The sequence below is a fragment of the Oryctolagus cuniculus genome, chromosome 17 (genome assembly GCF_051225735.1).
Source record: "Oryctolagus cuniculus isolate XC-2025 breed Fujian yellow rabbit chromosome 17, ASM5122573v1, whole genome shotgun sequence".
In the NCBI taxonomy this organism is placed as follows: Eukaryota; Metazoa; Chordata; class Mammalia; order Lagomorpha; family Leporidae; genus Oryctolagus; species Oryctolagus cuniculus.
This window is the reverse complement of record NC_142883.1, coordinates 27844185-27862058: the sequence shown is the minus strand read 5'-3', so window position 1 is coordinate 27862058 and position 17874 is coordinate 27844185. Positions and strand designations below refer to the sequence as shown.

At 41.5% G+C, this 17874-nt stretch overlaps 1 protein-coding gene across 5 annotated transcripts in view; it reads left to right on the top strand.

The window, feature by feature from the left end:
* The window catches only part of CA10 (carbonic anhydrase 10 (inactive)), a 574039-nt gene that overhangs the window by 110049 nt on the left and 446116 nt on the right, over positions 1 to 17874 (top strand). For all 5 annotated transcript variants that reach the window (XM_017349134.4, XM_089318013.1, XM_089318012.1 and 2 more), the window contains one exon: positions 830 to 904. In XM_017349134.4, coding sequence (XP_017204623.1) covers positions 830 to 904 — 75 coding nt within the window. The remainder of the gene's footprint in view (positions 1 to 829; positions 905 to 17874) is intronic.

Genomic DNA, 17874 nt, shown 5'->3' with positions numbered 1-17874 from the left:
CTTCCAAGATCATGAGTCCTGTACCCTTTCTTCCTATCATATCAAAAGGACCCATCAGGATGGCTTTTGACCTAGCAGTTGCATCAGAGTAGCTTTGTTCCATGCCAAACTTCCACTTGTAACTCTAGAAGCCTGCTAATTCTGACTTGCGGAGCACCAGGTGTTGAGTGAAGTAATTGGCCTCCTGGCACCAACATGGAGACCAAGACTGAGTTGCCAGATCCCAGCTTTGGTCCTGGCCATAGTGGGTATTGTGGGATTGAACTGGAGGGTGGAATTGATCTCCCTCTGTCAAATAAAGTGAATCTTAAATCCATCCCATAACAGCTACTTATTGTTTCTGTTTTCCTGGGACCTGAGAAAAGCTGGCTGATTATATCACTCGGTGTTTTTGCTTGGCTATTTTGGAAAACATTTAGCCTCTCCAAACACAAGAGTTCCATACACAAAGAGAGCTCTTGTGGCTTCTCTGTGGAATCCGCTGCCTCTGTTCAAATCCACTGGGGTGTGTGTGTGTGCGTGCGTGTGTGTCTGTGTGTGTGTGTCTGTGTCTGCATAGGGGTTCAGCGAGAAGAGGACTGTCAGCAGAGGTCTTAAATACATAATTACTGTTTCTTTAAATATCTAATACATTTTATAAAAATATGTGACAATATGTTTATATACTAATGATATCTTTGAAAAAGGAAGAGAGGAAAGGTTGTGGTATAGCATGCCTTTTGGGTAGAAGGAAGATATTTTATGCATATGCAACCTTTTTGCTTGGTCAGCCCATATGTAAGACTTGTGGACTATCGTCTTAATCATTTTGTTTCTTTTGTCTCTTTAGCTCAACAGAATTCACCAAAAATCCATGAGGGCTGGTGGGCATACAAGGAAGTGGTCCAGGGAAGCTTTGTTCCAGGTAAATAGACATTTGTCCTCGTTATTTTATGCTTAAAGAATTTGAATGGAAGATAATATTATTTCCAGAATTTCACATTTGCACATGGACTGAATGTATTACAAAAACCAACATAGTCCTTCAAGAGAGGGTTTATTGAGTGGCAACTTAACTGGGACTCAATATTTGTTTTCGTATTCTGAGCCTACAATCCCAAGGACCTTCCATTTATAGGAATCTCTGTAGGAGAGGGAGATGGTGGTTTGAGAGTTAAAGCTCTGTCTGATGCCATTTGGTTATGTAAGAAAGGGCCATTTATCAACATTAAAGAAATAGGAAAAACTGACCATGGCAATGAAGCTCACTGGGATGCATGTTGTCACCAGTGTGACTTCAGTAGCTTCCATAGTTGATTGGGCCAAAGAACCAGCTAAAAATAAAAGAAAAAGTTTATGCTGCCAGCATGTGGGGATAGGACAGAGGATCAAAGATAAGATTAGAGCCACAAACATACCGTGGCTAGTTTAGAAGTAACATGAAGAGGCCATGTCTTCTCCCACTACTCTTATCCTCATGTGGTCTCCATCCGGCTGTATCAACATATAAGTGGGGAGAGGCATAGAAAAAGCAAGAAAGCTACAGGGAAGGATGGCAAGGAAGGCAAGTAAGATTTTTCAAAGTAGTTTTATCTGCTTAGATTCAAGAGAGCAAAAGGAAGAAAGTTCTTGAAGGGGAGCCAATATTTAATTCTTACGCAAGTACTGACTACAGAGGCTAAGGATGTCCTCTGAGATCTCTAGGGTTGGGGACAGTGCCTCCATGTCTCCTGGGTCTCTTGTGGTAGCTCTGTCTCCTCTTCCTGTCGTGAAGAGTTCATGCATCAGCTGTGCAAAGCTAGGCAAACTACGCAATTGCTCTGAGATCATTTTTCTCACTTATATTGTAGACCAATGATAGTTATTCTTGGAGCTTTCCAATAAGGAGGTGATCAGGCATGGGGAAGGAGACTGATCAATCCAGGAGAACACTAGCTATCTGCCAAATAGCCTTAGAAAGTAACAGTGGGCACAGAAACTGAACTGAAACTCACCCCAAAATGACCAGGTTCTAATAATATTACAAAAGTACATTGACACAAACTATGTTCATATTAAATGATATAGATACATGGCATTTGATACTAATGATTGAGGACATCTTTTTTCCAACAGACAGAATATATATAAATTTATCTGGGAGATCTTCTTCTCATATTCAAAGTATATCAGAAAAGACATTTATAATTATATTCTTATGAACTATAGAACTACAAAGACAAAGGGGGTTCCCTTCAGGTTGTAATAAGCCTGTTAAATTAGCCTGTCAAATGTCTTCTGTAATGACTGAAACGCCCATCCATAGATAGCGCTATATGATCATTGTAAGATTTTGCTTTTTAACCCCCTCTTTTATTTGATGTTTCCTTATTGTTGATACATTCTAATCCTGATCTGTGTTCAAGGCTGATATTCAGATGGTTATTAACTTCTAAGATGACTGCAGAAAATAATTTTCATCTTTACTTTATATATTGATTTAAAAGAGATAAGAGTTCCCTTAGTTCCATCTTCAAATGAGATACGTGGGAAGCCATAGGGTGCAGACGTTCAAGCATGGGCTGTGAGGTCAGACAGACCCGGCCTTGAGTGTGGGACGATGGTGTCTTGTTGGATGGACTCTCAGCAAATTACTTGCTCACTTTCAGCCCCCTCATTTCTTCTCCTGAAAAGTGGAGGAAAGAATCAGATCAGTAACATTGGCATCATGGTGCAGAGGTTAAGATGCCCACATCCCATGTTGGAGTACCTGGAGTCCCAACTCTGCTTCTGAGTCCAGTTTGCTGCTAACATGTGCTCTGAGACAACAGTGATGGCTCAATACTTGGGTTCCTGCCACTCATGTGGGAGTCTTAAATTGAGTTCTGGGCCCCTGGCTTTGGCCTAGCCCAGCCACAGCTGTTGTGGGCATTAGGGGAATGAACCAGCAGATGGAAGATCTCTGTGTGTGTGTGTGTGTGTGTGTGTGTGTGTCTGTGTGTGTGTCTGTGTCTGCCTGCCTTCCAAATTTCAAAAGTAAATAAACAAACTTTAAAAAAAATAAAATAAGCATCATGCAGTTTTGTGAGGATTAAATTATATAATGGTGGCAAAGTGCTTATTTTGTGATGTCTGGTGATTTATCAGTAAGTATGTGTCACTTGTTTTATGAATATCATTATTTTACCAATGAATTAGGTATGTGATACATGTCTGCTTGAAGAGGTAAAAAATAAAAACTGGAAAGTGCAGTAATGCTAATGAAGGTCTCTGATGCCTGAAACATGGAGACTGCTAAGAGAATATTCCATAAACTTCTGAGGTCCAGGTCTCTACGCAGTGGGCAACTGAGAAATGGCTTCAACATCCTCTAAGTTTAACAGTCCTCAACCCTTTGGGCTTTCTTGTGAGGAGGAATGGGATCTGATGATTTTACCCCCTAAACTTTGGGGAACTCTAACTGGTGAAAAGTAGAAGGGTCATGAGAATTTGTGAATTAAACAATTGAACCCGAAGCTTTCACATCTGACAGACTTCAGATGATCTACATTATCTGAGCTGGTGCTTGGGGCAAAGAAACCTTTCCGTTTCATTATCATTACTTGTAAATAAGGTTAACAATGTTCTTCAGTTTGCTATGAGATAGATTTCTGGTTATGGATATGTGAAACAGGAGAGCATTTCATGTGACTAAACTACTTGAATAAGCTTTATTGTATCAAGTTTTTTACTGAAGTGTCTAGAAATAATGGTCAGTTGTCATAACAGTTGTGAGTTGATGACTTCAAAGCTTGTAGTGAGTGGAAATAGGAAAGTACTTCCAAAGTTTGTGGGAAAAGGTGGGATTGAGAAGATGTATTTATTTTGGTGCAAAAAGTTTTAGAATTTTTGCATAATTTTTTCATAATGTGCATAAACTTTCTGATGTACCCTGTATATGAACCCTATAGCAATGTCAGTTACTTTGTTAATTTGCTATCAGAATATCCAACTTTGGTCAGTTCATACAACCAGTGCAGAGCTCCATATTTGAGCCTATTAGTAAAGACGTAGCTGATACATAAGTATTGCTCAAGGGCAAAACACAGTCTAAGGGGGACGACACATCATGACTCAGGGTCACAAAGAGCTTCAATGTGCTAAATACAACAGATGAAGGAGGCAGTTACATACCGTATATTATTCTGCCTGCCAGGGTTTCACAGGCCTTGTTTACCTACTCAACTTCATATTTCATCTGACCCAATTCACAGGCAAGGTCTGCCTTGGCAAAGTCCAGATTTTGTTGACATGTTCACCTTCCACATAGCCATGAGCTCAGGAAAGGAGCCCGTTCCCAGATCTGGGATGTTACTCTTGGTAATATTTACACCAATCATGATGATTCCAGTCTTTCTTGCTAGGGATTGGTTTTAGACACGGTGACCAATTTTATGTCAATTTTACTGGGCCATGGTATCTAGACATTTGGCCAAACACATCTGGATTATGCTGTGAAGATAATTTTTAAAGATTTCTGTTCTACTTAATATGACTGGTTTAGATCTGTAATTGATGCACAGTTATTCTTAAGTGTTGAAAATTAACTGAAATGTGATCCCTGTTGAACATGGTGGTGGGAATGGGAGAGGGAAGAGATGTATAATTTGGGACATGCTCAGGCTGACTTGCCCCAAGTGGTGGAGTTGGAAGCATACCAGGGGATTCCAATTCAATCCCATCGAGGTGGCATGTACCAATGCCATCTCACTGTTCCAGGTGATCAGTTTAAGTTCACAGTTGGTCATGGTGAAGGGACTGGGAGTCAAAGGGAGCACATAGACAAGTCTAGTACCTGCTAAAGCTAACTGATGGAGTAAATAAAGGGGAGAGTGATCCAACATGGGAAGTGAGATACTCAGCAGACTCACAGAATGGCAGATGTCCTAAATAGCACTCTGGCCTCAGAATTAGCCCTAAAGGCATTCGGAGCTGGCTGAAAAGCTCATGAGAGTATTTCAGGCATGGAAAGCCAAGACACTCTGGCAAAAGATCTCTGCGAGTGAGATCCCAGTGGAAAGAACAGGTCATCAAAGAAGGAGGTACCTTTCTCTGAAGGGAGGAGAGAACCTCCACTTTGACTATGACCTTGTCTAAACAAGATAAGAGTCGGAGAACTCAGAGGGCTTCCATAGCCTTGGAAACTCATGACTGGTGCATAGGGAGATTACTGATGCCATAGACAGGAGTGTCAATTGGTAAAGTCAACAACAGGAGTCACTGTGCACTTACTCCTCATGTAGGATCTCTATCCTTAATGTGCTGTACATGGAGATTTAATGCTATAACGAGTACTCAAACAATATATTTCACTTTGTGTTTCTATGGGGGTGCAAACTGTTGAAATCCTTACTTAATGCATACTAAACTGATCCTCTGTAAAAAAAAAAAAAAAAAAAGGCAATTATCAATTCCCAACTTGACTCTCACTGGGATTAAACATGACAATAGGTCTGCTCTGATTTCATCATCATTTAAAAAAAATCATCTATTATTTTTCACTTTATGTTTCTGTGTGGAAGCAAACTGTTGAAATCCATACTTAATGTATACTAAGCTGATCTTCTGTATATTAAGAGAATCGAAAATGAATCTTGATGTGAATGGAAGGGGAGAGGGAGTGGGAAAGGGGAGGGTTGTGGGTGGGAGGGACGGTATGGGGGGGAAGCCATTGTAATCCATAAGTCGTACTTTGGAAAATTATATGCATTAAATAAAAGTTTAAAAAAAAAGATTTATTTATTATTTGAAAGGCAGAGTTACAGAGAAGCAGAGAGGGGGGTGGGGAGAGAGGGAGAAAGTAAAAGAGAGGGAGAAAGAGAGCTCTTCCATACACTGGTTCACTCCCTAAATGGCCACAACAGTTGGAGCTGGGCATACCTGAAGCCAGGATCCAGGACTTCTTCTGGGTCTCCCTTGGATACAGTAGCCCAAGCATTTGGGCCATCTTCTACTGCTTCCCCAGGCTGCAACAGAAAGCTGAATTGGAAGTGGAGCAGCTGGGACTCGAACCAGCACCCCTATGGCATGCCAGCACCATAGGCAGAGGCTTTACCTGCTAAACCACAGTGCTAGTCCCCATTTTGGAGATATTTTTAAGATGAGATTAGCACTTATGTCAGCAGATTTGAGTAAAGCAGATGACTTTTGGTAGTATGTGTGTGCACCTCATCCAATCAGTTGAAGGCTTCGGGAGAAAAAGAATGCAGTCTGAGGAAGGGGGAATTCTGCTTCTAGGAGCCTTTGGTTTAAGGTACAATATCAACTCCTCCCTAGACTTCCACTCTGCCCCCTGTACTGTAGATTTTGAATTTGACATCTTCTGCAATTATGGGTGCCAATTCCTTACACTGAATTTCTCTGAGTTCCTCCACTTTGTTGGTTCCATTTCTTGGAAGACTCTTACTAATACACTAATGTGAATTTGTCCATGTGATAGGCAGTTCTATCCATGGTATACAGAAGGAAGTCTGAAGAGTAACTTGAGGACAAAAGGTACTCTAAAGAGGGTTGAATGGAAAGTTGGAAACAGTCCCTACTTTAGATGGGCCATTTGAGAGCATAACCAAAGAACCACCTCATCACTGATTTTGTTAAGGGAAATAACAAGTCTCTTGTTGGAGCCACTTTGAGTAAGCCTTTCTGTTACCTGCAGCCCAAAGCATTTTTCCAGAAGCAGGTGTCTCAGTGCTGGGCTGAAAGAATGTAGGAAACTAGAACTGGATCTTGGCAGTGTTAAGGATCACTCAAAATGGAGCAGGGAGAGCACATGAGGAATATCAATGGAACAGGCAAAGGAGGCGACCGTGCACAGTGGCTTTGTGGGGTAGAGATACTTCTGAGTGCCTAATGAGAGGAGCACAGGGTAGAGTATAATGAGCAAGGAGGCCGGCAAGGTTGGGAGGGACCAGATTATGCAACTCTTTATTCTCTGTGTTCAATAGTTGAGACACAATCCCTTTAGAGATAGAGGAATTGTAAGACATTTGTAATATAAATGTGTGTTGCATAGAGCCAGCTATGTCTACAGTGGTGGAAATGTACTGTATTCCAAGGAAAATATGTGAGACAGAAAAATCAATGAAATATTTTTTGATTATCTAAGCAGGAGATGGAATGCACCTAAACTAAAACTAAAACCAAAAATATCAGATTAATCATGTGATGGAAGAGTTGGCATGGGTTTCTTGAGTAACATTTGGAGTTTATATGCCCTATATTTTTTAAAGTGTGTGTGTATGTGTGTATATGTGTTATATATATATATATATATATAACACATGTACATAACACATTTATAGTTTAGCATAAGTACATACACATATTTAGCACGTCTCAGGAAAATTTGTGCCAAACACTATCTATTCATATTAAATTTATCCAAAACATCAGGAAAATTGGGCATTCTTTTTAGAGAAGTCCCCATGCTAGGAATTTGGTTTGCCAAAAGAGGTGACATATGAACCCTTGGGGCTTGCACTCTCCTAGGAGAGACAGGTACTAAAGATACGCAAGCCCTTACCCCTAGTGCCTGCTCCCCATGGTCATGTTTCAAAGAATGTTTCTATCTTTCTTTTCAGACTGGGACACCAGAATCTTGCTGTTTGCTTCCACCTTAACATAAGTAACTCATGATCTTTGGCTATGTATATTTTCCAACTTTCTGGAGCCCTAGAGTAGCTAAAAAGCATCTCTTTGATTCTACTGCCTCTACAGGATCAATTCCAGGTCATTGACCCTGAGCTCTTGGGCTCACTCATCTAGAAAGCTGTCTCTAGACCCCTGTACTAGTATGACCATACTTGGTCCTGTGTGGATAAAGACCTGAAGGACCTCCACTGTGGCCTCAAGGAGCTGAGAGAGGTGGGTAAGTGTCTACCACCTTACCAGGATTGCTAGAGAGGGTTTTGGAGGCTTCCCAGTCTAAAAGAGGAAGCACCTCCCGGGAAAAGCAATGTATAGATTGATTCTCAAAGAGCTAGGCAAATTCTACTGCTGGAAAAAGCAAAGAAATGGTTTTTCTGGAAGGGAAACAAGATGAGCAAAAGCCTGGAGGCCTGCAGAGATTGGGTCATTGAACAAGAAGAGTTCAGGGAGGATTCAAAGCTAAAGAAAGAAACGGGGTCCAGATTCAGGGCCCTCTATCAGCTGGGAGCCTGGATTTTACCTTAAGGCACTGAAGAGCCTAGGAAGGGATTGAAGCTCTTCCAGAATTCAAATTAGAGTTGAAGGTGATAGGAGCTGAGATCGGAGCAGAGAATACTCCACGGAGGGTAAGGAGAGTCCAGCTTCTAGGGACACAGACTGCCTGTCCTCTCACCATCTGCCCTTCCAGGATGTAACCCAGACTTTGCAGGCAGCAGGAGCTCAATGCTTGCTAAATCAACTTTGATCAGAACATACAGGAATCTTTGCCTCTTAATAACTTAATAAAGAAAAAGACAAAACGGAGGCCTGACTAGACATAGCTGTTGCTTTGCCTTTGAAATGAGGTACAAAGTCATAATAACAAATAACAGTAATAATAAACATTTTGGTACACTGCAGTATGCACTTTTCCTACAAAGGGATAGTACTCAGAGTTCAGGAGATTCCAGCAGGGATAGTCTGTAACAATTAGGGCTGGTCTTCCAGGAATCCAAGACTAGAGATTGGGAGAGATGTGACCAGCGAAGGGTAGACTTAGAGAACCATTCCAGGCAGCAGAATGAGTCTAAGACTCAGAGGCAGATGTGGGCACAACAGAACGAAGGCCAAAATGCACAGAGACAAATGAGGAGCTTTGAGGTAGGAAATACTATTCTTTGGATTGGATATTGCTTTTATTTATATAAACAGTGTCTCCATATTCCTTGGGTGTTGCAGCTAATTTTCTCAAATTTAACAAATGTACAGGGAATGGGAGAGGGAGGAATTTTGTACATAACTCTCAAGACTCAGTTTGGGGAAACTTGTTAGCCAGTGGAGCTGTTTTCTAGCCCATGCGTGTAGGAAGGAAGCAGTGAGGTGGGTGGGACAAGGTGCATAATATGATTTGCACTGACAGCCAGGATTCCTCAAACTATACCATATGCCAAAGCCCTTTTGGGAATCTCACAAAAATGTCATCAGTTTCTTCGCTACAGAATTGTATGTGAACTCTTTGAGGGAGGAGCTTTGTTTAGACCTCTCAGGGAGAAAATGCCCATGGCACAGTGTTTGGGTAAAGGCATTGTTAAAGACATAGCCCTTACTGTGTAAGTTATTGTTTAATTACTGAGTTTTCATAAGAAGAGGGTGAGTACACTAGTACTCAGCCCCCTGGACTTAAGTTTTGTGGTTCAATCTTCCTTCTTAAGATCATGGAGGCAGCAAGGAGTATTGGAAAGTGCCCACTGGTGTGGCTGTTTCATGAACCCAACATGGAGTCTTAGGCAAGTCACTAGTGTCTCAGGATCATGTCTTCCTCACATATAAAATTAAGATGTGGAGCTGCATGGTTTTCAATGATTCTTTCTTACTCCAATGTTCTCTGAAAATTTGCTAATGTAAGATTGGCTTGGAAATAGAGCATTTAGAAATAGAATATTGATTTCATTTGCAAGGCAATTTTATGTTTTCAATATACGTGATTGGAAGTAGAGTCAATAGTGCATGTGTCTCTTTCTAGATTTCTGATCTCTCTTCTCTAGAAAGAAACAAGTTCATACTTCTAACAAATATATTCTCAGTATGGGAGGGTGATATTACACTGACTCACCCTCAATTATAAATGCTTTCAGTTGTTTTTCCCAGAAGTCGGAATCGGTGCTTAAAATTTACTCTCAGTGTGATACATGCCAGACATCTAGCTAGACTCTGGAGATACAAATAAGAATGAACTGCATTTCCTGATCTGATGAGCTCAAGAGTTTAGAGACAGACACACAAATCAGGATTTACAGTGTAGCCACTTAACAAACATGACATGGGTATGGTAAGATCCACTTGTTGCATGAAGGAGGAAACAACTACTCTCCTTTTGGTGTCAGAGAAGTCATCTCAGATAAAGATTTCTCTAGAAAAGGACCTAAAAGTTGTGCAGACATCTAACGGGTAGACAGGATGGAAAAGAGCATCACTTTTCCATTTTTTAAAGTTTTTTTTTAATTTGCTTACATTTCATAAATACAACTTTAGGAACAAAGTTATTCTTCCCAGGGTACCCACCCTCCCATTCACACTCCTATTTTTTTTTTTCCACAGTTTCTTGGCTTTCCATGCCTGAAATGCTCCCCTGGGCTTTTTAGCCAAACCAAAATGCCTCAAGGGTTGATTCTGAGGTCAGAGTGCTACTTATCGCCTTCAAACTTCATTAAATACAATGGAATCTGAATTACTAAATGACATATTGTAAACTTCTTGCAGTCAGTAAGCACTCCTACTTATCTCATAAATGACAGCCTCTATTATTAGCACACTCCAGAGCTGGGTGATAGAAAGCAAACTGTACTCAGAAGGTTGTGCTTTGAGTCTCACTCCATCATGTACCAACTCCTCAATGCTTGGAAATTTCCTGTCATCACAAAGCTTCGGCTTACTCATGTGTGAAGTAAGAACAATAAGATGTGTTCAAATATTGTTGTCAAAGTAAAATTTTATAGTCTATCAGGAGGCCAACATTGTGGCGTAGCGGGTAAAGCCACTGCCTGCAGTGCCAGCATCCCATACGGGTGATGGTTCAAGTCCCAGCTGCTCTACTTCTGACCCAGCTCTCTGCTATGGCCTGGAAAAGCAGTAGAAGATAGTCCAAGTCCTTGATCCCCTGCACTTGCGTGGGAAAAACAGCTAATGCACCTGAGAAGGCAGTGGAAGATGTACTAAGGACCCGTGCCACTGCCATCCACATGGGAGACCCGGATGGAGTTCTAGGCTCCTGGCTTCCATCTAAACTGGTCTCACCCTTGTAGCCATTTGAAGAGTGAACCAGTAAATGGAAGATTCTCTCTCTCTCTCTCTCACCCCTTCTCTATCACTCTGCCTGTCAAATAATTTTTTTCAAAATTTTATATTAGACCTAGCTGTACCTTAAAGACCATGGAAGTACACAAAAGTATTAACTCTTGTTACTGCTATAATTGCACATTAGGCTATTTAAAGCTGTGAAGAGGGGTTCTACTCAGGTTTATTCCTACTCTGAGTTCCTAAAATACTCTTGTTTTCTAACTACCTGGAAGTTAGAATGACAGATTTTTCACTTGCTCATTCACTCCCCAAATGCATGTAGCCAGTAGGGCTGAAGTAGGTAGAAACCAGGGACCAGAAAATGCATATGCATCCCCTTCATGGGTGGGCTGTCTTCTGCTCCAGCCAGGTGCATTAGCAGAACAATAAAGGGAAATGCAGAGTAGCTAGATGTAAACAAGACAATCTGATATGGGATGTGGGTGTCCCCATCAGCAGCTTAACTTGCTGCATCCCAAGACCCTCCAGGAGTATCAGCTTAGCACATGTGCATTAAGATGTACCTTGGGGACACGTGTGTATGGGCATGCATTGAGAGGATTGACTGGGTCAGTTTGCAGCCATCAAGTATGGAGCACTCGTACTGGATGGGCTTTTGTGCCAGTCATCCTCAGAGGCAGATGAATTCCTTGGTGTCACGTGTGAATCTCTGGGAAATGAACACAGGTACCCCCAGCTAATCCACCACTGGGACAGCATGCCTTGAGCTTCCAGACCTGTCCAGTAAGGATTGACCAGCAGAGGTACAGTGAGAGTGGGCCATGCTGATTGTGAACAGGTGTATTGTCTGAAGGGAATTCAATAACAATAAAAAACACTGAAGATTTAATCTGGTTTTTATTATCCCTGTGTACTCAAATTTTTAAAGTGTCAGTAATACAAATACTTCTTCCTCCATAATTCTTCCGTTGGCTTCATCTCTAAACAATCGCTGTACTTACTATCAAGTTTTAATGCCATATGTGTGCTCTTTAAATTAGTACGTTTTTGTTAATTATGCTATCTAAAGTTTAAGTTAATTGGGAGAATACTGAGATGTCCAGTTAGCCCCCAGTAGGCATGGGCTGAGCTGCATGTGTTTGTTCCAAGAGTATATTTCTACAGGTTCCAGATGGGTGGAGTTCACAGTAGGAAAGTTCCTATCTACTACCCTTACATTTTCCACATTCTTGAAGTTAAATTTTTCATTCAAACCAAGGAACATTAGTGTACAATTGTAAACACAGAGAAACATAACTTGAATTCAATTATGTCATTCTGTATGACGATTTGGGACTTCTCAGTGTTTCACAGAACAAATAGGAGTGCAAATTGTAAGGTATAATGCTTTAGATAGTCAAGTGCAGTTTTCAGCTCTTGCATGGTAAATTTGAATAGTACTTTTAACTTCTACATTTCTTTTTATTCAATGCTTGTCCTAAAACTAAAGATGAAAAAAAATGACTATTACTGTTTGATTATTGTGTGATTATTACTTGAAATAGTTGCATTTTTTAAGAGCACAGTGTGTTATAAAATGATATGCTCTTGAAGTTCAATATTTTAGATATACCTTAGGCACAGTAAGTTTCCATTCACTGAAAACTCATTCAAGGGGTGGAAATCCAAAAGGGAAAGGCATGACTGTCTTCTGGGCATGAAACAAACTAATGGGTTAACATGAATGGTGTTGGCCTCCTAACCCTCTGGCTTCCCAGGAGATAAGACTCCCCTTGTCCCTCCTGCTGACAAAGCCTATTCAAAAGATGAGCCCTGGTTGTCTTCATAAGCCACTTTACAGCTTTATTGAAAAGGAGCTTCTTATTGCAAGTGTGGTGTTCACCTGTTGTTGTGTGGTAATGGGATTGTTTACAGAATGCACAGCAGGATGCATAACCTCTGGTTATGCCTTTGTGTCAGGTGGAAGATAATCAAAGACAACATGAATCATAACCCCCAACTGGAGTCCTGCTGCTTTTACCTGCAAAATTGTGACAGAGAGGTGCCTGTGGACTTTTCTGGAATGTAACATACATTCCTGAAAAGATAAACTATATAGCAAAGATTTTGTTCAGCAAACATCCCACATAGAATGTTCTTGGAAAATTTGACACCATACGCAAGCCAACTCTTTGCCATCTCAGTCTGAATTTCAAAGTCCCAGTGTAACCATGAGGACGAGGATAAAGGGTGTCCTTTGTCCCCAACAACCCACACCATACCTTCTTATAAATGGATCCTGTGATGATTTTTACAATCCTACTCTACATTATATGGCAAGCTGTCTTTTCTCTTCACTAAACAGATGTGGGAAAATAGTTCATACTAAGGACCAAATCTGTGATTGTTAGACCCAACTCCAATCACCAAAAACTTTCAAATACCTCCTCTTCCTTTGTGGAAGATTGCAGTTTTCTAGATGTTCAGTTTCTAGATTTAGTAACCTCCTGTGCCTGTTGTTCATCATGTCGCCTCCTAAAAGATGTTCCCAATGCTCTCCCTGCTTTCTCAGCTCTTCTTAGAGCCTTGGTGGTCATTTGATTTATGTGAGCAGCTACAAAATCCCCAGCAGTAGCTCCAGCCTCTTTGCAATTACAACCTCCTGCAATTCTAAGCATTTAGACAGTTGTGCCTCCCCATCTGAGCACCTGAACTTCAAAGGATATAGCTAGTATCAATTAACTCTGTTTCATTTTATCTCAGACTATTTGCCTCTCTCCTGGATATGTGACTGGGTTTTTTGCTCAGAATAATCTAACACTGCATCAACTGCTGAGAGTCATGCATTTTCTTTTTTTATTATTATTATTATTTTTAACAGGCAGAGTGGACAGTGAGAGAGAGAGAGACAGAGAGAAAGGTCTTCCCTTGCCGTTGGTTCACCCTCCAATGGCCGCCGCGGCCAGCACGCTGTGGCCGGTGCACCGCGCTGATCCAATGGCAGGAGCCAGGTACTTATCCTGATCTCCCATGGGGTGCAGGGCCCAAGCACTTGGGCCATCCTCCACTGCACTCCCTGGCCACAGCAGAGAGCTGGCCTGGAAGAGGGGCAACCAGGACAGAATCTGGTGCCCCGCCCAGGACTAGAACCCGGTGTGCTGGCGCCGCTAGGCAGAGGATTAGCCTAGTGAGCTGCGGCGCCGGCCTGAGAGTCATGCATTTTCAAGTGTTTCATATTCAGACTATGCCTTTCTTGTATTTGCTATGCTGAAGTAGGCAAGCATACAGGCTAAAATTGATTAGATTTGTGAACTGGAAGACCACGCCTTCACCACGCCTCTGTGGGACCTCATGCTCTACCTGATACCTTTGCCACGCCCCTGTGTGACCTCATCTCCCTACCTGGCCACACCTGGGTGCCCACCAGCCAATTAGGTTAATTAACCACTCCCCTTTGGGAGTGGGTTAAAAGCTGGACACGGTGTGGCCCAGCCCTCTCTTCTTCCCTGGACTCTTGCCAGGAGATGGGCTTGCTGTAGCCCTGTCCCTCCAGGGCAATGGCCTTTGGGCCATGTGCTCTAGGCTTCCTGGCCTAGATGCTCATCCACATGGCTGGATCCTGGTGCTGGGTATGAACCCCCATTCACCTCTTTCTCTTAAATAAAGCTCTCACTCTCCTATGCATCTTTCTCACTAAGTAAAAGCTTAAAATGTACCATGCTGCCGCGTTTATCCGTGCTGATATTTAGAATTCTTCTCTAAATATTAGGCAAGAACCCTCTCGGGCTTATTAATATTGGGGATTTAGTAATAAGCCCGTGGTAAAATCGTAAGGCACCCCAAATTCCAGTAGCACATGTGGCACCCCAGATAGCATTTCTAGGGAACTTTAAGGGGCCACAGTTTGGTATAAATTTTAGGGGATCATGTCCGATTTCAGTTTTTGATAAAATATGACCTTTCCTTTGGTTAATTGGGAAAAAAATGTCTTCATCTCATCAGTATGAAACTACAACAGTAAGGGATTATTATGGTTTTTATAATGTCATACCATAATATATCAGTATCACAATGTATTTTGACTGCCGATTTTAGTAATCTGTTTTGTATTACAACAGCTACTTTTTCTTGAAGACATTCTTCTTAGAGCTCTCTCACATTGTTTTCTGATGTAAACTTATGATTTTCTAAGCTAGGCAGATATTACACTGCCTTTTTTGATTTTCTTCATATCTTTGGTTATTTCTATTCTTTCTTATGTATTGTATCCTCTTGATAATTTCCTGAATCCCACATTTAAGTTTTGCCTTTTTGTTCTTTTACAGGAAGGCTTTGTGAGTGATCAATTTTCAGGGTCCTCTGGTGTCCAATAAGAGATCTTCGTTTTGTCCTCACGTTGGAATGATAGTTCAGCTGGTAATAGAACGCTAGTTTCAGAATTCTCTTCATTCAGCCTTTTGTAGACACTGCTCTACTGTCAGCTTGCAAATAGTGCCCTGGATAAGAAACCTGTGCTCTTCTAAATAAATGCCACCAGCCCAGGCTCTTACTGGCCTTGGGGATTTTGTCTTACATGCTCACAATGGTTTCTGCCTATTGGCTTTTTTTTCATTGTGTGTGCTCAGAAGGCTAAAATGCAACTTCCAAAAGGGCAGAACCTTTTTTCATCTGCTTTATTCACTAACCTATAAATGCTAAGAATAATGCTTGACAAAAATAAACAGCTCACTAAGTCTTCTTAACATTTTGTTTCAGAAAATTTTAACTTTTCCAAAACAAAAATTTTGAGATAGTAATGCAAAGAGTTCCCACATACCTCTCACTAATTCAAAAATTTCTTACCTTATAGAAATTTTTTTCTATTTTTTTTATTATCTTCTCCCATCTGTTCTCTCTGCTTTCTCATTCTGAATGGGCTTTTTGGCACATGTAGGTCTACCTTCTAAGCCTTTATTTTCTTTCCTCTTCAATTTCTATATCCTTTCCTTGCTCTCATAGTTTCTATCTCTGTCTTTTCATATTAAGTCCATAGGAGATTCTCCTTACTTAATTTTAATATTTCTACTTTGCTTTTCAGTAACATCCATTCCTTTCTATATGATTTCTATTAACTTTTTAAAATTTAAATTTACTTATAATTTATTTGAAAGCAGAGTTAAAGGGAAAGACAGAGACTGAGAGGTCTTCTGTCCTCTGATTCACTCCCCAAGTGGCCACAATGGGAAGAGCTGGGCTGGACACAGACTAGAAGCCAGGTCCTTCTTTGGGGTCTCCCCCATGAGTGCAGGGGCCCAAGCATTTGGGCCATCCTCCACTGCCTTCCCAGGTTCACGATAGGGAGCTGGGTCAGAAGTGGAGTGGCTGTGACTTGAACCAGTACCCATGTGAGATGCTGGCATCACGGGTGGTGGCTTAACTCATGATGTGACAATTCCAAACCCACTATTAAATTTTTAAATTCAGCAAACATTTTAATTTCTGAAAATTGTTCTTATTTTTCTATTTATTCCTGTGAGCATTTTCTTGTTACATAAACATATTCCTGAATTTCTATAAGAACATTAATTAGATATTTTCAGTTTTCTTTTGTCTTCTATGCTAGCTCTCTCTTAATTCTGGCTCGGCTCTTTGATTCTTTTGATTTTTCCTTAAATGTCTGCTTATTCTTGACTGTTCTTGTTTTAAAAAAAAGACTCATTTGCTTAACTTTGGGAACTGCTGTGGTTTCCTACATAGTTATGCCTGTTTCCACGATAGGCCTCTACATGGAGTGAAAGGGTTAAAAATGTACCCTTCAGGGCCAGCGCCGCAGCTCAATAGGCTAATCCTCCACCTTGCGGCGCCGGCACACCGGGTTCTAGTCCCGGTGGGGGCGCCGGATTCTGTCCCGGTTGCCCCTTTTCCAGTCCAGCTCTCTGCTGTGGCCTGGGTGTGCAGTGGAGGATGGCCGAAGTACTTGGGCCCTGCACCCCATGGGAGACCAGGAGAAGCACCTGGCTCCTAAAAAAAAAAAAAATGTACCCTTCAGGTCTTCTGTCCTGGTTGCTCCTCCTCCAAGCCAGCTCTCTGCTGTGGCCCGGGAAGGCAGTGGAGGATGCACCCGCATGGGAGACCAGGAGAAGCACCTGGCTCCTGCCATTGGATCAGCGCGGTGTGCCAGCCGCAGCGCGCCGGCCGCGGCGGCCATTGGAGGGTGAACCAACGGCAAAGGAAGACCTTTCTCTCTGTCTCTCTCTCTCACTGTCCACTCTGCCTGTCCAAAAAAAAAAAAAAAAAAAAAAAATGTACCCATCAAAGTATAGGAGTGGAGGATAAAGAGGCAAGCTCATCAACCTCAGTCTCCAATTAAGGAATCAGTTTGTTTAAGGCGTGGGATATGTGGTTGTATTTCATTCCTCTGCAGAATTGCCTTTCTTATTTTTTGTCTTTGTATCAGCTATGTGGCTCTGAAGTCTCCTTGGTTTGATTTGTTTCTCCCTGGTCCCCAGCACACACTGAGAACCTCTAATAGTCCAAGCATAGTTGATCTTTAGTTCACTGGTAGGGCCTTCCATGGTTCCAGCACAGGAGAGAATACTTTAGGATGAATATGCAAAGGAGGAGAAGCAAATGCCTCCATGGGCTGGACTCTTGTCACCATCCTATGTTTAGCCTGCTTCTGCTCCCTGTACTCTGGCCTGCAGGTGGGGCTTTCTCTAGAGACCTATGAACATAAGGAAGAAAGCCTGTGATCACTACGTGGAGCTTATTCTATCCCAGGTATTCATTATTTTATTAAATCTTATCCTATCTTCTTGATATTTGATGAAACTCTCCTCAAATTTCCTGACCCTGCAAATGGTACTTGTTCACATCTATCAGAGTGGTCATATCTTTGTTTTCTGACATATTTTCTGTAATTATATCTGGAAAGTATGGGTAGGAGACAAGATAAATATATGTGCCTAAAGGATAATGGACCAAAATGTGAATGAT